At 34.9% G+C, this 24095-nt stretch overlaps 1 protein-coding gene across 2 annotated transcripts in view; it reads left to right on the top strand.

Moving 5' to 3' along the window:
- The window catches only part of LOC137627012 (putative leucine-rich repeat-containing protein DDB_G0290503), a 61172-nt gene extending 37342 nt beyond the window's left edge, over positions 1-23830 (top strand). Inside the window, exons 2-12 of one of the 2 annotated variants that reach the window (XM_068357996.1) lie at positions 1-2087; positions 2726-2855; positions 9897-9938; positions 10645-10778; positions 11658-11804; positions 12301-12417; positions 13964-14138; positions 15372-15503; positions 15701-15780; positions 16281-16385; positions 18667-23830. The exon at positions 1-2087 is cut by the window's left edge and continues 301 nt beyond it. In XM_068357996.1, the coding sequence (XP_068214097.1) occupies positions 1-2087; positions 2726-2855; positions 9897-9938; positions 10645-10778; positions 11658-11804; positions 12301-12417; positions 13964-14138; positions 15372-15503; positions 15701-15780; positions 16281-16385; positions 18667-18792 (3275 nt within the window). In that variant the 3' untranslated portion in view covers positions 18793-23830. The remainder of the gene's footprint in view (positions 2088-2725; positions 2856-9896; positions 9939-10644; positions 10779-11657; positions 11805-12300; positions 12418-13963; positions 14139-15371; positions 15504-15700; positions 15781-16280; positions 16386-18666) is intronic. The other variant, XM_068358001.1, reaches the window with a different exon arrangement.
- The last annotated feature ends 265 nt before the right edge of the window (positions 23831-24095 follow it).

Raw genomic sequence — 24095 nt, 5'->3', positions numbered from 1 at the left:
GGAAACCTGTCAAGGAAAAGAAGGCTGTAAATGGAAACGTCAATTGTCATATGGCCGAAGAGGCAGTGATTCACCAGGTAGAAGATTTCTATGTGGATGATGATGGAACAGTGAAGTTGGGGGAACTACAGGAGGACCAATCTTTCGTAGATGAGGTCCTTTCCTCTGTTGAAGAGTCCTTTTCACAGGAACATGATAGGTCTTTCAGTGCTTTTGATAAAAGTTATTGTGATGATACTGTTGAAAAGTACTGCATCAAGAGGAATGATGAACAAGCTGATGGAGAGGTGATCTTGAAAGATAATGAACCTGAAGTATTTTCTGGTTGTGATCAGCCAGGTGACAGATCCTCTCAAGAATCTCTGGAAGTGGACTCCAAATCTCTTGTTGAAGAAAAAGACCAAGAATCTTTTGTTACCATTATTGGACATGGCCAGGATGGTGAAAATGAGTTTGGGGAAATAGAGCATAGTGTTCAAGACTCTGGGTGCTTGGAAATGTCTAGTGATCAACAAAAGGATTTTGAAGGATTCCAGAATTTGAAGGAAGATCAGCTGAGTATTGATATGGTAGTTGGTGATAACCTACAGGCGGCAAGTGTGGGTAACCATTGTATTTCTTCTGACAATGAGGAAATTGATATTGGAAGTATTAGTGAAGAAAAGACTTCATATTTATCTGCATGTGAAAAGGCATCCCATCTTGAAGATGACGAAAGTATGGAGAATGTAAATACCGACAATGAAGCTGATGACTTACAAGAAGAAAGCATCGGAAGAGGTGAAAAACAGGCAAGTGAGAATGTTACCAGCAGTCAGGACAGCGATGATGACTTTGATTCTGCTCAGGAGGATTGGGATGAAGATGACAGAGAAAAACCTCTAAGCCTTGAACCGAGTGTCCCTTCTCCTTCTTTGGTGCAAGAGGCAAAGAATTCTACCATGGTAAATAGTGATAGTACTGACCAAGACATCAGGAAGCGCGTTTCTTCTGTATACGAAGATGCAACAGGCTTTGTTCAGCTTGATTCTAGTCTTGGAGGGGAGTCTTCAGATTTTGAGGAAACTCGTAAAGTACGAAGAGCGTCTGGTTCAGAAAAACTTGTTAGAAAACTTTCTAATATATCTGCTGCTTCTAGTGATGTTTTTAATGAGGAATTGGATGATCTTTTGGATGAAGAGCTAGACAGATTATCTGAAGAGGAGGAAACACCTTTGGATAATAGCATCAGAAAGCAAGGGGGCGATGTTGAAGATACTGTTGACCGTTGTGCAGACAAATCTGTTGCTATTGAGAATGTTGCTGAGATACTTGCAGATTCATCAGCTGAGGATAACTCAAAGATTCATGGTAATGAACAACAAAAATCAGACAATTTAATGATTGAAAATCCTAATGGTGAGAATCCCACTTGTGTCATAGATGGGGATAAGCAACAGACATCCACTGAAAGTGATGAGAAAACCACTGATATCAATATGAAAGAAAGAAGTCTGTCTGGAAATCATTTGTCTACCTCAGATGAGAATTCAGATCATATCAAAGATAGTGGTTATTATAGTCTCCCAGTTTCCCCTAATCCAGGAGCCATCATACGTGCAAGTGGTGAAGAGGAGCGTGGAGCAAAGGTAGTTGATGTCTCCTTTGCCGATAGTGAAGAAGATGGCATGATCACACCACCTAGTGAAGCTTCAACTGTAGAAGCAAATTCCGAAAACTCTAGAGAAACTGCAAATTCAGTTGAGGAAGATAGAAAATCTGTAGTTGTTAGTGAATCAGATACACCCAATCAGTGTAGTAATGAATGTGAGAAACTCCCTGAAAAAGTTCCCACAGTTGTAGACACTAATTTGGAAACTTCTAGTTCTCACCAAGCTTTATCACAGCCAAAGCATGGTGGCAATCTTAAGGTGATTATACCTAGTGGTAGTGAGAAAAATAAAGACGAAGGTGTTACTTCTCCTAATTGTGGATCTCCCACAAAATTTAGGCACAAGTCTCCATTAAAAGAAGCTGAAGAGGCGTTTAGCCCAGATCCTATTGGAGAGCGCTTCTTAGAACAGGCTGTGCTTTTGGGTCATGATGAAGTAAGTTGGGTATTGGTGTTACAATACTGTAATTTTATACTAAAGTGAAGTTTCGTAATGTGCCTCCCATTAGATTAATTTTTGATGTTGACATTGCAAACACTGGAGAATTCCTTGGAATTTATTTTATTGTTACTAAAATGTATTGATTGATGAAGACTACACAGTAATGATAGCATTCCCTCAGATGTGGTCATTGAATGTTTAGTGTTGCAAGCTTTGTTCAGCATGTCAGTGTATGTTACTTTGCCTGAGGAAATTTAGTAAGAATTTAATGGTGGTTAGTAAAGTGTAATTGATTTGGTAGTTTTTTATCAACATACTGTACTGTATACTAGCCTTGGAATTTTATTCAAGAACTGTAATATATTTAAAGATTATAACTAAATGTATGCAGTAATTTAAAAAAAAAATTCATTTTCAAATCTATGGTTTTAGTGAATTTAGTATACCTACTGCTTTCTGTATAAATTGAAAAATGAGTACTGTACTGTAATTTCAAAGTGAAAAAAAAATAAGTATTTAATTACCATGTGAGTACTTATTTGTTTTCTCTATTATCTGATAATTTTTAGATTAGTTATAATCAAGAAAATTTTTAATAAGAACTAAACATTCTTAATTTTTTTTCCATCCAGGCTGAAGCGAGGTTAGCACAACGAAGAGCTGCAAGGGCGGAAGCAAGAGAACTAAGGCTCCGAGAACTAGAAAAGCAGCAGCAAGATCAGGAAAATGAAGAAGAGAAACAATTTGCGCCATCATTTGCAGGTGGGTTTTGCTAGTTTTGAGTAATTTGTAGGAAAAGCATATTGCAATTATTTGATACAATTTAGTATTTTTTCTACCATAGCAAAGGGGATTCTGTAACAGGGAAATTATGCGAATGTGAATGGGGATACAAGCGTGAAACTTGACAGTTTCCTTCATTAAAGATTAGTGGTTAAACCTACTCAATTGGCTATTTGAAAATCCAAAATGGCTTGTTTGCCAGAACAGCCCTCAAATGTTTTTTTTTGTAATCAAGATTGGTGTAGTTTGTTGATTTAATTACTTAGGGGTCAATTTGTGAGTTTTCAAGCAATCTCAAATTACTTTTTTTAATCAGAAAGTTCATGGAAAATAATTGTTCCTACACTAGATACAAACATTACGCTCTTTACATAGGAGTATTATTTTGGCGCTAGCTGAAAACTAGCCGTTAAGATTTTGCGAGGTGTAACCACCTCTGCTAGTTAGCAGGAGGTGCGCAGTTGGGGGTAACCCACCATCCTGCTCACACCAGCACTAGTAAACAGTGCCACTCTTCATTTCAGCTCGGTGAAGTGTAGACGTGTCTGACTCCTCCGGTAAACCTAAAATAAAGATTCCATTTATATAGAGAACAACTGCCCTGAAAATTTAAAACATTTTCCCTTTTCATTTCTTTTTCTTTTACAGTTTGACTGCCTGTGAGATCTAGTATGCAGGTTTGCTCCATTACTGAAGGGCACCGTTACGGTACCTTCATGTCTGTTGAGGAGACAGATCCTCGCAGTCTCTGTCCTACGAGTAGAGGTCACACTTGCAGGCAGGAGTTTCCTTGTTCAGTGTGTAGAGAATGGTCACCCTCCAAGTGGAAGAAATTTAGTAGGTGACGGAAGGAGACAAAGAGGGAATGTTCCCCTTCGAGGTTACCCTCGGAAGGTAAGAAACCTCACCTTCGTTATCTTAACTCAATCTTTTCTCTGTGACTCTGCTCATTCTACATCCCCAAGGAGTAGAACGAGTACGAGTGGCACCCATGTGACTCCGGGACAACCTTGTTTAGAACGAGTGGCACCCATGTGACTCCGGGACAACCTTGTTTAGAACGAGTGGCACCCATGTGACTCTGGGACAACCTTGTTTAGAACGAGTGGCACCCATGTGACTCCGGGACAACCTTGTTTAGAACGAGTGGCACCCATGTGACTCCTGGACAACCTTGTTTAGAACGAGTGGCACCCATGTGACTCCGGGACAACCTTGTTTAGAACGAGTGGCACCCATGTGACTCCGGGACAACCTTGTTTAGAACGAGTGGCACCCATGTGACTGGGACAACCTTGTTTAGAACGAGTGGCACCCATGTGACTCCGGGACAACCTTGTTTAGAACGAGTGGCACCCATGTGACTCCGGGACAACCTTGTTTAGAACGAGTGGCACCCATGTGACTCTGGGACAACCTTGTTTAGAACGAGTGGCACCCATGTGACTCCGGGACAACCTTGTTTAGAACGAGTGGCACCCATGTGACTCCGGGACAACCTTGTTTAGAACGAGTGGCACCCATGTGACTCTGGGACAACCTTGTTTAGAACGAGTGGCGCCCATGTGACTCTGGGACAACCTTGTTTAGAACGAGTACAAGTGGCGCCCATGTGACTCTGGGACAACCTTGTTTAGAACGAGTATGAATGGCGCCCATGTGACTCTGGGACAACCTTGTTTGTCGAGGAACTCAGTTGTTTCCCTAGAGAAACAGCGCCTGCCACCACCGTAGGGGAGTCTTTCTGACGAAGAGGTGCATCTTTTGTGGCCTTCCTTGATGCTCAAGGGTTCCCCATGCAAAGAAAGGTTAGAAGAGATTTTGCAGTTGGGCATGCAAACGGAGTGGACATCTTGGCAAGATGCCTTCCAACACCAACGGCATGGGATGGATGGCTATGCATTCCCCCCCTTCTGCCTTACTAAGTAAGGGGGCTCTTAAACAATCAGGGCATCTCAAGATCTGTCAATGACCCTAATAGGTCCACTGTGGCATCATGCAGAATGGTATTCCTGACACACACACACACACTCTCTCTCTCTCTCTCTCTCTCTCTCTCTCTCTCTCTCTCTCTCTCTCTCTCTCTCTCTCTCTCTCTCTCTCTCTCTCTCTCTCTCTTTTTTTTGAATACTCACTGACAGAACTGTAATAAATAATTTCCCAAGCTTTATAATCAAGCACCACAGAGCTAAAAAATATAAAATATCATGCATTGGGCCCATGAAGGAAATAAAAAAATTGAAATTAGTTTGCTAATTGGAAAATTATAGGTTAAATAATAATTGTTTCTTTTAGTAAATATGAAATATCCTTCGGTAGCATGCCTTAATAATAAGGAAGTTTATTTGATCCGAGAATTGGGGTTGACGGCGGACTACGTAGGGTTGATCAGCTGATTTGAATGAAAACAATGCATAAGATTATAATATACCATGTTTTTATTTATAAATACGATACTAAAAAGTGAATATTACATGCATTATTATTGGATACAGTTAGTGCCAATTTAATCAAAATCTGGTTTAATATACTGTAGCTGTAATTTATTACCACAGTGAATGGATATTCACTGTACAGAGTGATCTAGGACCAGCTGGTTGGAGAGATAGGTAGTGGCACAAAGCACTCCCAGTGTAAAGGAAGACAGGCTATTTGAAATCATCGCGTAGCGTGAATTTTATCACAAATATGAGACACTTTATTTAATAGGTATTGCGTTGTTCTTGGTCGTGTAAAACTTTAATCGCAAAGAAAGAACCGGGATAGAGGAGGGCCAACTGTTGTGAAAGTCTTACATTCACGGAGAGGAGCCCCTTATGAACCTCTTCTTCAAGCCTTAGATCGAGACTTGACCCTGAAGACAGTCTTCCTTGTAGTCCTGTCCTCTATGAAGAGAGTCGCTGGGCTTCATGGTCTGTCCTATGACGTCGCCCATTCAAGGGAATGTGGCAGGCGACACTATGTTTCCTCCCTGAGTTCATAGCTAAGACTCAAAATCTGGCTGTAGTGGATCCTAGATTCAGGCCTTTCCGGATTGAGTGTCTCCAGTTCGTAACAGTGAGTGATCAACTGTTACTCTGCCTTGTAAGGGCACTGAGGAGATACAGTGAACCCTCGTTTATCGCGGTAGATAGGTTCCAGTCGCGGCCGCGATAGGTGAAAATCCGCGAAGTAGTGACACCATATTTACCTATTTATTCAACATGTATATTCAGACTTTTAAAACCTTCCCTTGTACGTAGTACTGTTAACAAACTACCCTTTAATGTACAGAACACTTAATGCATGTACTACAGTACCCTAAACTAAAACAGGCACAAATATTAAAGGGGATTTTATATCATGCATTTCCTAAACATGCTAAAAAGCACAATAAAAAATGGCAACCAATGTTTTGTTTACATTTATCTCTGATCATAATGTAGAAACAAACTGGAGGTAGAGCTTTGCTTATTACCCAGACATATTTCCCATACTTTTCCCTTAGAACTACATCACATCTTCCTACTTTAGATATATAGATATATATATATATATATATATATATATATATATATATATATATATATATATATATATATATATATATATGTGTGTGTGTGTGTGTGTATATATATATATTTATATGTATACACATATACATACCTACATATATACATAAATACATGCATACATATATATATATATATATATATATTACTGTATATATATGGGTTATGGAAAAAATCCGCGAAGTGGTGAATCCGCGATGGTCGAACCGCGAAGTAGCGAGGGTTCACTGTATTTGAAAAGAACCGAAAAAGCCCACCCACAGATCAACAGGCTCTTCATAAGCTTGGGGAAGAGTAAAATGAAAATTATGAAGAACTCAATTTTCTCCTGGATAAGGTAGGTGATTGAGAGATTCTTTCTTCAAGACCACTCTCATTTTGGCCACTGTACCCGTGCCCATGACATCAGGGGTATCAGTACATCCCTGGCATTTAAAAAGAATTTATCTGTGACGCAGGTGTTACAAAGAGCCGTGTGGAAACGACAAACGACGTTCACCGTTCAGTACCTACAAGACAACCCATAGGAACCTAGACACGTTCACATAAGTTCCTGTGGTGGCTCTGCACGAATGTGGTCAACTAACACCAGCTCCCTTGTAGGACAAGTAGCAGTTGGTTGAAGGCAGATGTTACCTGCGAGTAAGACTAGAATGGATCTGTGAGTGACCAGCCACTTCTACTTCATTCTCCCCTCTCTTGGGGACCAGCATCCGAGGAACTCTGCAAGCTGACCTCCTCCAACTACAGGTGGGTACCATTCTCATTGTGTTACCTGATATGTGTATGTATGTTAATTCCCAGTCCTCTATGTGAGGTGGAGTCTGGCAATGTCTGGGTTAAGTAGGGATTTCACTCCAAATTTACGCTTACCTGGTAAAGTCACATTGCTAAAATCTACACTAGCCCCAATTGCCTAGGCCATCATCCTTTAAGGATCATGATATGTCAGGGTTCCCTCTAAACAGCTCATGCATAACAGTCTCCAGCCAGTTTGTATAGGGACTTCCATCCACCATAAGGTAAGCCTCCTATGTAGTGTGTAAGGTTTATATATAGTGCCATAACAAATGACAAATTTGGAAATTATTAGTATTTTTTCTAACCACAAACTAGAAGCCCTTTACACATACTGGTTCTGCCATCACCTACCCCCAGAAGTCCTGCCACAAATGCAAAGTGACAGTGTTTACTAGTGCTGGTGTGAGTGGGGTGGTGGGTTCCCCTCGCTATCCCCCTCCCACTAACTAGCAGAGGGTGGTTACACCTCGCAAAATCTTAATGGCTGGTTTTCAGCTAACGCCTAAATAATGGTCCTATGTAGAGCGCTTAAGGTTTGTATAGTTAGGAAAAATACAAATTATTAACAAGTTTTGTAATGTCAAAGGGTCCTTCGGGTGAAACTGATCCATCGATATCAATGGAAAGCACTACACTACAAATGCTGAGAGCTGTTCTAATAACTTCTATCCTTAGCAGTATATATAAATAGCACAGAAACATTTAGATGGTGCAAAAAATCTGGGTAAAGAGAGTCCAACTTAGTTACATCTCTGTTATTGCTGTCCTCACACACTGCTCACACACTGCTGCAGTGTGTGAGTGTGTGTCAGATCTTTTAATTACACTTTTATGCTTGTACAAAAATATCTCATCAATTATTGATGGCAGGCAGTAATTGGTTAAGTGTTGCCCACTTTATGTGCCATGTTTCCTCTTTATCTCTCTATACCCAGTGGTTGGACTGTTGGTTTCGGTTTCTGGATTGGAAGATGTTGCTGAGTCCTAGATGATTCCAGCCTAGTAGACTGCACTCTTTTGGCCTTGTGTTCAACAATCACTTTGTTTTAAATAATTAGGCTTTGGGGTATTAGCAACAGCTATATCAGTTTCAGCATGTTCAAAAATTTAAAAATTATCGTTTTGATTACCTAATTGGATTGAATACTATGAAACTGGCTGCCATCTCAGATTTTCAAACTGCCAATTTGCTGAAAAAAATGTTTTGTACCAGGTCTTTTGAAAGAAAATTCTTTATTTCAAGTTTCAAATTGTTCTGATACAAGTATCACAGCTTTTAGTGAAGGTTATTTCTTTATCGTTGTGAAGAAAAGTTCCCAGTTATAGGTGGCAAAACCATATTTACTAGTAATTCAATGTTCTCTCTCTCTATCTACTAGTAAGGAAAGCAACTTCGATGAACGTGTTATATTTAACTTATGGGTAAGAGTTCATAGAAAATAACTTTAGGTTTGCCATTATGCTTTACCAATTATTTAAGGCAAAATAGGCTAATAATGCCAAGGAAAATATATACAGTATGTTAGTTGTACAATAATACCATATTTAACTTGAAAGAAAACTAGTAAAATAAATGCTCTGGAGAATTTTTTTTTTTTTTTTTTTTTTTTTTTTTTTTGCTTATCAGGTGGAGTGTCTTCAGGATTTTTAGGCTAAATAGGAATACTAGGAAGAGAATCTCTGTTATTTTTATGAGGAGGGATTGGATATATCTAAACTTATTATACTTCACTGGTTTTCATAAAATGGGGCCAGTATTATCTCTTCCATATCACGCACACTCTTGGATGTGAAATTAGGCACGCAACAGTCTGCAGTGGAATTTAAAAGGTTTACCTGAGTACGATATCTTTTTTTTTAAGGAAAATCATTGTTTTCTCCCATTATTAAAGTTCAGTTAAGTGAATTGTTCTATATATTGTATGATGGTAAAAAGGGGATGAAAATTCTTGTGACGAAGATGGCATTAATGCAGTAGTACGGTATACGTACAGTATTCTTTATGCTGTATTCAGTAGGTAAAATTCTTTTGGCACATTTCTGTGCCTAAGAAATCCCACTTTTGTCTGTACAGCTCTTTATTTTACTTTATTTAAGTTTGCCTCTTAAAGCTTTTGAATTTATGACTGGAAAGTAAATTTGTAGATTGGTGTTACTGTATATCACTTTTTTGGGGGATAGAACCAAACAAAAATCTGGTTACCTTTTTATATACACTGGATGTGTGTATTGAGAGAGGTATATGGTATGGTCTTGTTATACAAAAGCCAAACATGAGTGTTCCTATGTATTTGATAGTTTTGACTGTAGAGTATTTTTTCATTTAATAGTACTAGTGTCTTTACAAATATATTTTTCAGCAGATGTCTATGAAAATAAGGTTCTATTTGATATTATGTAGAGATTAATTCATTATTACTAATGTATTAGCTTGATGTGAATTTGAAAATTTCAGGAAAGGGCATTGCATAAGAGAACAGTTCTCTTTTTATCCTTCACTATCTGTCTAGTAAAACTGCTGTTATATGGAATACTATTCAAGGAGCTTATAGAGCAATATTGTGCTCTGGTGTTCCTTTTGATCATCAGGTTTTATATTTAGTAAATTTCTCGTGTGTAATATGAGTGATTAATTAGCTAAGGAATTGTCCTTATTACTCAATGACAGAGGAAGAAGAGGAGGAGGAAGATGAGGAAGAGGAGGAGGAAGGTAATGAGGAAGAAGAGTGGCTTTAGTTTTAAGTAACTAAATGTTCTACTTGTTAATGATACCTCAATCCTTCAAAAATACCTCAATCCTTCAAAATCCCCATCGTCTGCATTTGTCATAATATCCGTCTTTATTGTTGTCATCATCATTATCATCATGATTGGCAGATTATGAATGTTTTTCCTATTTTAGTTGAGCATTATTACAGCATTTTTTTTTTTTGTGTTCTTAATTTGTTTTGTTCCTTCTTTGCTCACCTTCATTGTCAAATTTGTTTTGTTCCTCCTTTGGTCACATCTCAGAACTCAATAATCATCCCTTCTAATTTTGTTTGTTTTTCTATTGTAGTTAACATAGATACTAAAGTCACAGAGAATTGAGTTATTATTGTCTTTATCCTACTTCAATGTTGCCTGATTTTTAGTTTATCATATTTAAAATTTTTAGTATTTATGATCGGGAAGTACTTTACAGTAAAAATAAGATGTTTCATTTATTATGCTCTTTTTATGTGTAGTTCTATATTACTTTGGTATGACTTTCCTATAGCACTGAAACACTGATTTGAGCCTCTTGATTCCTTGGTATTTGATTTGGTAACTCTTAATAATTACAGTTTAGTACACTTTATCATTGCCTGGTATTAGAAGTGATGTTTGCAGATCTTTTGTGTTAACATATTTATCAGTAACTTTGAATTTTACAGAACCATCACCACGAGCTACTGTTGCCGGTCGAACTACAGTTGGACGAACAGCAGTTCTCAACAGTTCAAGACGGTCTTCGGAGGATTCAACCACTGATGAAGCTGCTCTTCCAGCAAATATTAGAGAGTTAAGGGTAAGATTGATTTTGAACTAATTTCCTTTAATAAAATTGTATTAACCAGATCAGTAAACCTTAATTTGACACTGGGACCATTTACTGGTACTCTTATTTGCAATTACAATATAACCAGTGAGTGAGAGAAACTTCCAAGACATTTATTTTTACTCAAAAGTACTTGATTATGTAACTTGGTAATGTTGTTTTATTTGTTTTTATTCCTTGAGTAGAGACTTATTGATCATTACTTTTTGACTGGCTTGTTATTTAACTTGAATCCTTGATGTACATTATATATATATATATATATATATATATCAAACCATTGTTCTCTAGTCTTGGGTAGTGCCATAACCTCTGTACCATGGTCTTCCACTGCCTTGGTTTAGAGTTCTCTTGCTTGAGGGTACACTCAGCACACTCTTCTATCTTATTTCTTTTCCTATTGTTTTGTTAAAGTTTTTATAGTTTATAAAGGAAATATTTATTTTAATGTTACTCTTCCTGAAATATTTTATTTTCCTTTTTTCCTTTCCTCACTGAGCTATTTTCCCTGTTGGGGCCTCTGGGCCTATAGCATCCTGCTTTTCCAACTAGGGTTGTAGCTTAGCAAGTAATAATAATAATAATAATAATATATATATATATATATATATATATATATATATATATGCATAGATTTTTTTTTACTGTTTTAAGGCTTTCATGTGCTCATGAAGTTTAAGTTTACAAATATTCAGTGTTGCTCTAGTAAAGTAAGTATCCTCTATTATATGCTTAACTCTGCCGCTTTATACAGGGTCCTGATCTTTAAGATTTTAATGTTTCCTAACCTTTTTTAATGTGTAAAGTATGTGTCTTTGTAATGTATATTCTCTTTTTTTTTTTCTTCAGACGGAGTTGAAAGAACTAGATGAGAAATTCCGTAAAGCAATGATTACTAATGCTCAGCTAGATAATGAAAAATCTACGTTGACATATGAAGTCGAATTAATAAAGGACAAATATACAGAATTAGAAGAAACGCACACACAGTTAAATGTAAGTGTTTCATGATGATAATGTACAGTATATCAATATTTTTCTTATTGATTCTTAATTATAAAGGTAAGACTATTTGGCGTGGCTCTTATCATTCATTTTAAGGGTGTTGAATCCTTTGCTAATCTTTGTGATTCCTGAATCCTTTCAACCTGCTTCTGTTGCTAAAGGTTTATTTATCAAGTTCAGAAACTTTTCAAGTTCTAACAAATTATGGATGTTGCTTGTCATTTTATAACTAAAGTTTCATGGATTTTTCTGTAGATTGTGAAAGCTATGTTATCCTTGACTGAAATACAGTAATGTTTAATGATATTTCCTCAAAAGAATAAGGGGAATTTTTGTATACAGTAATTATGTGTTAACTATAATTGCCTTAATATATCAATTTATCACCTAAACTAGAGATCCAACTGCTTGATAGCTCCTCATAAGAGAATTTTTTTTTTTTTGCTGTTAGAAAGATGTTTTCATTTTTTTTTTTTTTTTTTTACAGAAAGAGCATCGTCGAAAATGTACTGAATATGAACAACTTCGAAAGGTGTCCACAAAGCTGCAGGAGGAGGTAAAAATTTTACGTGGAATGCTCCAGGAAAGAGATCAGTTAATACAAGTAAGTTTAGCTAATTCTTTTTTTCCTTTGTTTTCTCTCTTCTCAAGATTTTCAGTCTTGGGACAGCTGTGGCTAATTTACAGTAGAGCTTTTTTTGTCACCCTGAAAATTATAGTTATCGAGTATTTTTTTCAGATGTTTAATACATAGTATATGGTTCATCCAAAGTTGAAAACAGTATATTCTTGTAATAGGCACAAGAGTAATGGTCTACATATAGATACATAAGGTTGAAAATATTTAAATTAGAAAACTTCTGATCTTTTCAGTATGGATAATTCTGAGGAAATAAGATATCTCAATGCTGTCTCAATAAAACTATAAAAACTTATCTCCTTTTCAGTATGAATAATTCTGAAGAATTAAGATATCTCGGTACTGTTTCAATAAAACTATGATAGCAGACTTGTGAATTGTTATTCAGTTTTAATTTTTTACTTAGCTTTGGTTGCCAAACCACAATTGTATACTACATGTAAATATTCGAATGCATAGTTTGGGATCCCCTTGCTTACCTTGGGGGCTCATATCTATATGTCTGTCTCCATTCATGGCACCTTACAGGCAGTTTTTTTTTTTTTTTTTACCTCAAAGCTGTTGCAGTTGTTTTATAATAATCATCAACATTTCTTTCAGTTCTTGTTTGTTCATTTTTTCTTGTGACTTCCTTTTTCATTCTATAAAGATTTTTATTTTGTTTTTACCATGTCTGCAGTTTTCCTGACTAAGTAATCATCATCAGGCCCTCTCACCACTTGCCCAAACCATCTCAGTTTTTGAGATCTCAATCTATTTCCAATCACTGAACACCATTTCTCTTACATTTCTTCATTTATATTACAATCTTCCCAATCCCAATGTACTTAGGCCATGAATATTAATATTCTATAATACCACTTTTCAAAATCCTTTTCAATTGCTGCTAATAATTCTGTCGCAGATTGTAGTATAGAAACCACATACTTAACCTGTAAAAGATTACTGTACATTCTTGTAAACGAGTGTTTGTTTACTCCTTCTGGTTACAAAAAATTGTACATTATTTTAATGGCTTAATCAAAGTCAAATGTTCCCAAAAGAAAGAATAGAGCATTAAAAAAAGTGCAATTACTGTATTTTATGGTCCAAAATTGGAAGTTTGCATGACGAGCGTATCCCCCATCTGGCATATGAGACATAATCCTCGAGATGATGTCCATTTTCATTATATATACATATACTGTATGTAAATAAACACTTGATTGTACTCAATTTTGTTGTTTTTAAACTACTCTTATTCAGCAGTATAGAAGAAAAAAATATTTTCTTTGGTGACATGATTTTAGAGCCAAGATGTTAAACATTGAGTGTTTTGTTTCATCTTCTAAGCACTTCCTATGTTTGTTTAGTATTGCATTCATTGGGTTGCTTGGTTTTCAGAATTTTTGTTGAACTATATCCTTGGTATTGTTCAATATCAGCAATAATATTGTATTGAGTTAGTAGGGCCTATGAAAAAAATGATCTTTTGTAACCATTTATCAGACTGGATTTGATTTCATAACAGGAATATGGGTTGATTGTGGTTGGTGAAGAGGAGGAAAATGGAGAAGTGCCACCTGATCCTGATGAATTTGATGACATGGATGATTTAACCCCTAGAAAAATAGCAGTAAAGAAAGTACTTCTTTCTCAAGAAGCTGCAGAATTGTTAGGAAAAGGAGCTGCTAAAGGTTCATTAGGTAAGTTTTGATATTGTTAATTCTTTCTTCCATAAGAGAGTATGTACTACAGTACATGGTAGTTTTATGACATTTCCTTATACTAGTTAGCTTGTTTGTTGAATAAACTGTATAATGGGGGTTTCACACGGTCAAACATGTTGGCCAACACGCTCATCGGACCTCCAACACAACATGTTTGAAGAGTATTTACATGTTCAAACCAAACTGACAGACAACCTCAGTCGGTGCCAAAAAGAGAAGGAGCAACATGTCACTTACCCAAGACGAGGTGATGGCAGTCGGGATAGTGATTGCCCTCAACAAAAAGAAAAGGAAGCGTTCAAAGTGGACAAAGGACTGGTTGCTTAAAAGGGACCAAATTTCACATACCAATTTAATGAAAAGAGCTGAAATTAGACCCAGATGAATGGCGCAATTATGTGCGCATGGATGAATCAACATATTTAGAACTTTTGAATATGGTCACTCCATTCATTACAGTTGTTACCTCGGCGAGATTTGAGTATGAATGACGGCTTGAGACTGATGACCGTTCACACGTTCAATTTCAAACATGGACATGCACCGAGCAAGCTCCGCCCACAAAAGTCAGGCCCCATCAGACATCAGTCCAACACGTTGGTCAAACATGTTTACCCCTTTCACACATTCAAACATTCTCTCAAACGTCGTGTTGTCAAGCGTGTTGGCCAACATGTTTGACCGTGTAAAACCCCCATAAGTTACTTATAGGTTTGAAATATTAAACTTCTGTACAATATTAGAAGAGGAAAGAAACCATCTGCACTTCAATGGTCTTGAAAGAAATATACCTGTATACTGTATATATATAATTCTAATGAAAGGAGTTAGTGTTCTAGGGTTTTACTAGAACCCTTTTGTCACCAGCTGCTCATACTATTTAGTTCCTGTACCTAACTTTGTTTCGTAATACATTTGCAGGGTTTTCCCGGTTGTGCTTTTTTATTGAATGGCCTCCCTGGCCCTAACACCAGGCCATTTATAAATTCAGATCAAAGTGCAGTCTCGTCCTTTCACCGTTAATTGTCTTGCCACCATATTGTTCTTTTATTATGATACTGTCTATGAAAATGTTGTACTATTTATATTTTGTTTGAAAACACTCCTATGTAAAAGTATTTGTTCCACAGGTGTTTTAGGCTTTGTAAAGTAAACTTGAAAAGCAACATTTTGAACCCCATTATGACAAACAAATCTTTTCTTTTTCAGATGTAAGGTTAAAGAAGTTCGGTGAAGAGAAGAATGATCTAGAGGATGAAGTTAGAAGGTTGAAACTAGAACTTGAAGAGGAAAGAAACAAGAATAGAAGAAGAGAAAATGGTTTAGATTATGAAAAAGCGAGTTAGTATTAGCAGTGTTTCCATATCTGCATGGCATTTGTTTGTTATAGCATGGAGTTGGTAGTGCTAAAAATTACCTCAATTTTTTAATATTTTTAACTTCCCTTTCTGTGAAAATGGTGAGGGATATAGAATTGTTGTGAATATCACAAGAATGTTAAAGGAGTTGATTATAATTATTTAATTTTAACATTTCAGAGGAGCAAAGCAAAGCATTAAACGAATATAAGTTTAGAGTACAGAAGGCAGAAGCAGAAGTGCTAACTTTGCAGGCAAATGTGAGTATTGCATAGTATGTGTTTAGAAGGTACAAAATAAATTGCCTTTACATTTTGTTTTCCATTTTTCCTGCTGTATTCTTGATGCTTCACCTGGGATTTTGGTTGCTGTTTTCTTTCTTTTCCTCTACAGATATCTGCAGTTTTCTTTGCTCTTGTTCCTGCCACCATTTGGTTCTTTATTTGTAATTGTTAGTATTTGTTCTTATGTACAGCATTTTTTCTATTGTCGCTGGCTACATTTTAGTCGGATGGAAGGCCATCAGTCATCTTATTTCATTTCAAGTGACTTCTATTCCTTATACAGGCAATTACATCATTCTTCTAAGTTCTGATCGTAATATACAGTAAGCCATGTATTATTAAGGTATGCACCTTTGACTGTCATTGAATAATAGTTTGTCCTAATGTGCATGGTGGATGCAAGTTTTGAAGCTGTATGTGACATAAATTTGTAAGTATTAAGCGAATACAATTGTTTATTTAATGTCTGGATACAGGTGGCGCGACTGGATGCTTTATCAACAAGATATAAGACTCAATCAGAAGAGCTTGAGAAAAGTGAAGAAGAACTAAAACTAGAGAGACGGAAGTTACAGAGGGAGGTGAGAATTCATTTGATTTTCATTTATTAAGATTTTTGTTTTATAATTTCTTGGTATGATGAAAAGAGTAGAATTTTAGGGAAATTTCATTGCTCTGATTACTTTTTTTTTTTTTTTTTCATAAGATATAATCAATGTGCTGGATTTTGTAATTCAGAAAATCCAGGAATCCATCAAAATATAGGGTTTCATTAACCCTTCTACCCCCAATGGATGTACTGGTACGTTTCACAAAACTCATCCCTTTACCCCCATGGACGTACCGGTACGTCCTTGCAAAAGACTGCTATTTACATTTTTTTGCATATTTTTGATAACTTTATGAGAAACTTCCTGCATTTTCCAAAAGAATGAGACCAACCTAACCTCTCTATGACGAAAATTAAGGCTGTTAGAGCAATTTAAATAAAAAATATACAGGTATTGCAAAATGTGCTTGAAAAAAAACACCTGGGGGTTAAGGGTTGGAAAGTTCCAAATAGCTTGCGGGTAAAAGGGTTAAATACCTGTAATACTATTGTCGAAGTTTCCAGATTGTTTATGAATAAACATTTTGAGATATTTTGGAATATGGAAAATGTTTTTGAAAATTACCTTTTAACGGTGATAATTATAGTTATCCTGAATAGTTCATAATATGCTTTTTTATCAACAACAAAAATGTCTAAGTTTAAAATATAGTTTAAGTGAATAACAATCACTGTAGGTTACTCGTAAACTGCTTTGGAATTACACTTGGTTCCATTTCCAAGTCTTTTATGGTTCCATTTCTCTAAGATCTTATTGTCATTCATTGTTATGGAATAGGACATTCTTTATCTTAGTATAAATGTAAGCATTTTCTATTTATCTATGAAAATATTTAGATTAGTTTTAAAGTATTTAGCATATGTAACTGTTGATGTTTAGGTAAGCATTCCTCTTTCATTATATATACATAATTACGTCTTAAGAAGTAAAGTATTGATCTCGTTTTGTTCCTTATGTCGTCATATGTTAATGAAACTTTCCTCACCAGCTGAGGGATATGGCACAAAAATATGATGAAATAGAAACGACAAAGAATTATCTCCAAAGGCAGTATGATAAATTGAAGCATGACAGGACTGGTCGACAGTATGTAATATTGTAAAATTAGCGAATGTGGTGCAATTAATTTTGTTGAAAATCCTTTTCCCTTTAGAATGACTTAAGCCTGGTATGTCAGAATTTGACTGGAGTGTTGAGATTTGTATAATTTTTATGTTTTAGTTTAGAGTTTACTTTTGCAGACTCATCAAGATGATCAATGTGTGTATTTCTGTTCCATACTGTGCATCATATATAAAACTCAACTTATATTAAGTAGTATATTTTGCTTCACAGAAGATGTGACTCTTATTCCAAATGGGATGACCACATTCTTCCCTCTAGGTTTGACTGAAGCAATGGCAGTCAATGCCTAGTACTGGTATTTTACTTATGTATTCACCTTAAGGTTGACCCATTATGAACCCACTATGAACATTATGTTATTTGGGTTGCCCTTTGAAATTGACCTATGTGTTCTATGCCAACTCCATTCACTTTACCAAATGAAAACAGGACTTGTTCAATACTTTTGTCTATAAGAAATAATTTCAGACTAGTTTCTTACTTTTCATTTCAAAAATAATACTGGGATGAAAGGAAGGATTTGAATTGGACATGGTCAGCTTAGACTTTAGCATATTATGAATGGAGGAAGGTGATCTTCACATTATTGACTGGGATCTTTTTGTCTGTGCTTTGTAAAATTTGGTAAAAATCTTGTCCAAAAAACTTCATTAATATATCGGACAGTAATCCAATGACTTGGGGCGGAAGTAAGTCTTGTATTGATTTAGATTTTTGATGAATGTTTGCTGAATTATGTAATAACATTTCATTCAAGACATTTTATAACATGTTTTCTTTCAGTTTTGTACTAACTTTGATGAACAAGCATGTTTTTTTATTATATAAAAGTCTTGATGAAATAATTTACTCAAATTTAGAGTGGTAGATCGAGTGTATTAACTGCTTAACATCATTTTTTTTTTTCAAAAGACATGTAATATGATATAGGGGTTAAAGTTCCCTAATGCTTCTTGCATATTTCAAATATCAGGTAGAATATTGTTGCCTACTTGATGGTGATTTGCTTGATATGCTGCTCAAGTAAAGCTACTTATAATCTGTAACTTCAGCAATTTGATTCAGAATTAGAATTCTGTTGTAGATTCAACATGTATTTCACTAAATCTTTTTTTTTTCCATCTAGCTGAGGGATGCTCAAAGTAGGCTTGAAGAACTGGAGACTACTAATAACCATCTCATTAGAAGATTTGACAAGATAAAGAATGCTCGATCGACTCTTCTGAAAGATCTGTCCCAAGACCCCGCCTGATGAGGCAGTGTTGGGTTCTGTGTCGACCCATCTAGAACTCTTCCATAGCTGTGAATCTTCCACTTGAGGAGCAATTCACTTTGTTGCTCATTGGAGGAACCGAATCACTGATAAAGTGTGATATTTTGTAATCTTTCTCTGTGATTAGGAGTGAAATGAGATGCAACTTTATTGTTCAAGGACAGAAAAAAGGAAACCATAGTACTACCACGAAGACTGTATGAGCTACAGGTTTGAAAAAATGCAAGTTAATATAAGAGTTTGTAGCTCATGTAAAATGAAGAAAACACCCACTTTATAAACAGTTAAGAAAAAGAAAATAAATTAGTAGATGCAGGACATAACAAGAGGGGCATCTTTGTACTTTATTATTCTATTTTTCTTTATTATATATTTATTTAGTGTCTGCCTTATAGTGGTTTGTAGTACTGCTGTTCTCTTATTGCAAATGTTACAGTGAGGATTCCATTTTGTTACCATAACTCACTGTCCTACTTAAAGTACATCTCTGCTGTGAGGGTTTACAGCAGTTCAAATGTGTATGGCTACTATTGGGCCTTGTATTCATATGGATATGCCTCTGTGCCTCAAGCACTTTAGCTCTGAAAGCTGTCAGGTCAGTTTTATGCCTCAGGTCATATATATGTGCCTCAGGGCAGGTTGGCACCTTGATAAAGTACTGCTTACTAATGTGAACATCATGAGTGACAGGGACATACTGAAGTAGCTTAGCTCACTATTACTTCAATAACTTGAGTAGGTATTGCATATTTGTTCACATGCTGAGCTGTGCTTAATATGTGCACAACCATATTGTGGCAATTTTTTGTCACCTTTAAACCACCTGTGCCGAAGCCTTGAACTTTTTTAATCAAGGTCAAGGCTTACACTGCCTACACATACTGTATGTTGTGACCTTAGATTTGCTTTTGGTCTACAGACTTCAAAAAAATTATTTGTGTTGTATGTCTCTTTTGGCATCTAGAAAGGAAATATTAATCACTTGTCAAAATTACTACTGATTTTAGGAAGAGAAAATTGAAACTTTCATGGAGTAAAGGGTAACCAGGGAGATTTCATGAACTATTGTTTCAGGTCCTGTATACTCAGAATATTGTATTCAATGTTTTGAAATGTCTGTAAATTGTTCTTAAAAGCAACATGTCAATCTTATCATACAAGTTACATCATCTTCACACCATCCACTACAGGTAGTGTACCATTTTGTCCAAAAATCATGCAAAAGAATACAGTAGAGATTATACCTAAATTTCCCAGGGTTTGGATTGGTTTTAGTCATATCTAAATCCAACACTACTTAAATAAACTTGACACTTATAGCACAGTACTACTATTGCTTATAATTGAGGACAATTCCAATTGCCCTGTTTTTATTTTGCTCATTATTTTAAACAACTACATTAATTTTTAAGATAACTAAGGGATGTCTTTAAAGGGTATGGACATTAGATTAATGGGACTAGAAATTTTAGTTTTTATTTTTATATCTCCGACAGCGTCCCTTTAGACAGCCCTTGCAATTCGTTGAATGTCTGCTGGCTATTCTCCTGTTTAAAGAATGTAGACAGTTGTCTTCCCTTTTTCCAACCCCATTTTTAACAGACCTTATTTTCTTTGCTTTTTCCGAGTGTGGAGTGTTTTTTGAAAGAGAAATTCTTTTTTTTTTCTTATTAAATTATATCCATATTGCCTGGTTCCTAATTAACTAAAGGGAGTCTGTCCCCATGAAACCTGTCCATGTGATACAGCCATTGTCAGTTGTTAAGGTTGTTTAGCGTATTGGTTTGATAGCGTTGCCATCATCTCCTGCCACTTCATTATTGGCTTTAGAGGATTTATGTTGTTCTGAAATTATAAGTTATTTGTTATTTACCTTTGTGAGAGATGTATTAGAGAGATAGGTCATATTCCAAGCTTGTAAAGTGATAATTGTCCCTCCCTCCTTTATCATTTTGCACAAATTGTTATAGCATCATTGATATTTATTGTTGTCATGGCATCTGTTACAGAGTAATGTATGCTTAATTATCAAACAATTCTTAATCAGGGAGCGAGAGAGAATTGTTCGGTGAATTCTTGGCACTGTTTGAGTGTTTGCACCCACCCCATGCTTTTTTTTTTTCTTGTCGTGACTTACTATTTTACATTTTTCAATGTTAAAGTTAAGAGTTGTTACTGCTAAGAATATTGATCTAAAAGAATATTACCATTTGAAAGTTCTTTCTCTGTAAAATGAAAAATAAGTTTTTAATTAACCAGGTTAGATCTTTTAGATGTAATGAATTTCAGCAAACTAAAGTCTAGGAAGTTTTAAGGAATTGGTTAACATCTTGTAAGTTGGTGATACAATTTTTCATAACAATTAGGTTTGTTGATAATCAGTTATAAAACAGGTAAAAATTTAAATACCCAAATTTAGCCCCGTTTTTCTTTAATTTTTTCTTTACTTATACTAGATAAATACCTTTACTTTTAATTATCAATCAAGGAAGATAAAAAACAAGTGTTCTTTATGGAGAATGTGGTATAATTTTCATGCCTCACAGGCTTAAGCATGGTTACAGTATGTTTGAAAATTTATTTTACATTGCGTCCAATTTCAAGAAATATTGCATAACTGTCAGAAAATATGGATTATTTTAGAAGATTGATGGATATTTAACTATGAAGAATAGTTTAATCTGACTAAAGAGCTAAAAAGATTAATGCGTAAATGCTGCATTGGTATCTAAATGGTGAAAAGTGCTTCCTTTTTTTGAGAAACAAATCTGTATCCCTTCATTTTTGTTTCATGTTTTTATTTTTTAAATAGGCTTCTAAAACCATTGCAGCCAAAGTAAAAAATGAAAAGTTTTGGTCTCTTAATGTCTTGCATCTGGATATTCATCCCATTGAACATGTTGAGTGAGGATTCTGGTGTGAATTTATCCCAATTTCACTGCTAGTTTTGAATTTTAATAAAAAAATTTTCAAGGATGAATTATAGGTCTCCCATGTATCCACAGCATTCATAAGTAAGAAAGATGAGCTCATAAATAGATAAATATTTGGCTTTTTCCATAAATTCTGCAGCTCATCCCATTAATTATCCTATTGATGATTCAGCATTAGCCCATTAGTTTTTCAATTTAAGAAGGTAATTTTCAATACTGAAATGGACATCCCTAGCTGGCATATAGTTTTATATAAAAGTAGCATATAGAGATACCATCTGCAGTGTTTACATTATCACCTCATCAAGTTTTTTTTTAATTGAAGAGCATATCTAAAAAGGGTAATGCTTATTCATTATAAGATTGAAAATAATGCATAGCATTATTAGTTATGTAACAAATGCCAAATGTTAGTAACTGCTGCTTTACCAGTGTAGTTAAGGTTCAGGGTGAGTTATGCCTGTTGAATCCTTTTCAAATTTTCCTTAATAGAAATTTGGGTACTCCACAAGATACAAATGATTAATACAATTAATGAAAGGGTTTAATTTTTAGACCTTTATGTACAGCATATAATTTTAGCACTGATTATGCATAAACTTTTTTTACTCAGCAAAAATTAAAGTCATGAAGCTAAAGTTTAAATAATTCCAAAATTATCTTGTTAGATAATTTGCAATTAGTGAAAATCAGTTCCAGTAGATGAAGACTGAAAACTTTATATCTATTGAATATCGAGTATAACTTTATAAGTGGTATTTGATTTTCCACTTACACTATTTTATGTAAAACCTTTAAACTATGATATATGTAAAGTTCAAAAGATTGACTAGTTCCGTAATATTTACCTCTGTTGGTATGATTTTTCAGATAAGTATCTTATTCTTTGGAATTATTGTTCCCATCATTTTCATTGTTCCTACAATTTATGGTGATATCACATCATTGTATTCTTAAGATCCAGAAAGCCCTGAGGCTGCCAAAGTAAGATAATACCTTTTTGTGCAATTTAAACATTTGGTTTGTGGGATGGTTTAATAAATGTCACATAAGATATGTTGCAACACTAAGCTATATGGCAACTTTGTTGTAATATCCTTTAAAAATTATGAGGTGAAGATTGAATTTGCTTCTTGGCCACTTAAAATCTTTGTGCTATTTTTTTTTCTACTTGCAAAGAAATTTATCATCCAAAACCAGATTATTTAACCTCTGTGTCACTATAAAGTGTTATTTGTAGATCTTCTGTTGTTAACTTCTTACATGTAGTTTACCATGTAGCAAATTATTTTAGTGGGAGGATTTTTTCAATGTGGATGCTAATTATAGTTTCATTAGACATCTGGTACTTGCTAGGCTGGTTTTTCAGTAAGTTTGTCTTAGATCTGTGGAATAAGCATTTTTTTCCTAATTTGAAATCCACTAACTGTTGGATAAGAGAAGTGTAATTTAAAACATGTGTTTATATTGCTACTTTTAATATATTTTACTGTTCAGTATTTATCTCTCATAGTGAGAAAGTGTCTCATTGTGCCTACGAAAGAAAAAAATGAGATTGAGAAGTTATTGTGCAAGTATACTGATAAACAACTGCATGCACATTTCTCCAGCTGTTACAACTGTAGAACTACTTTTATTTTGGATCAGAAGTTTATTAAAATTCCATACGATTCAACTAGCGTGTTTTGGGAAAAGAGTACATATGATACTACTCTGCAGCCACAACCTGTGGAATTAAGGGTAGGACTTGAACATTTTTGTAAGAAAAATATCTGGAATTTGATTTATAAAATAAAATTTTAATAATAATAGCTTGAAACTATCTTCAAAGCTAATTTGCTCTTTTTTTTTTATTGGATTAAGCTTGCACAAAAAGTTATCGCCTAGTAATGTTACAAGAAACAGGAAACAACAAACTAAAAAGAAACATGCGGACAATTGAGTTTATTATTTTGGTTCAGCATGCACAAAATGTTTAATGCTTGATAATATTATAGGGAACTAATAAAGATTTCAGTTGTTGAAAGGTTCTCATCCTACTTAATTCTGATTGTTCTTGTGTGGGGCAATAAAGTTATTTTGTCTTCCAACTTTTCATTTTAAATATAATTAAATTTAAGTAAAATATTGAATGCAGTTGCAGTAGTAAGTTTTTTGGGAAGTTCTGTAGTATTGCATCACTATATATATATATATATATATACACACACATATATATATATATATATATATATATATATATATATATATATATATATACACATATATATACACATATATATATATATATATATGTATATATATTTTTAATGGTGATGCTTGGAAGTGAAACAATAGGGTAATTTTCGG

This window comes from Palaemon carinicauda, chromosome 2 (assembly GCF_036898095.1).
Source record: "Palaemon carinicauda isolate YSFRI2023 chromosome 2, ASM3689809v2, whole genome shotgun sequence".
In the NCBI taxonomy this organism is placed as follows: Eukaryota; Metazoa; Arthropoda; class Malacostraca; order Decapoda; family Palaemonidae; genus Palaemon; species Palaemon carinicauda.
Note: the sequence above shows the minus strand (reverse complement) of the source record. Positions and strands in the feature narration are given on the sequence as shown.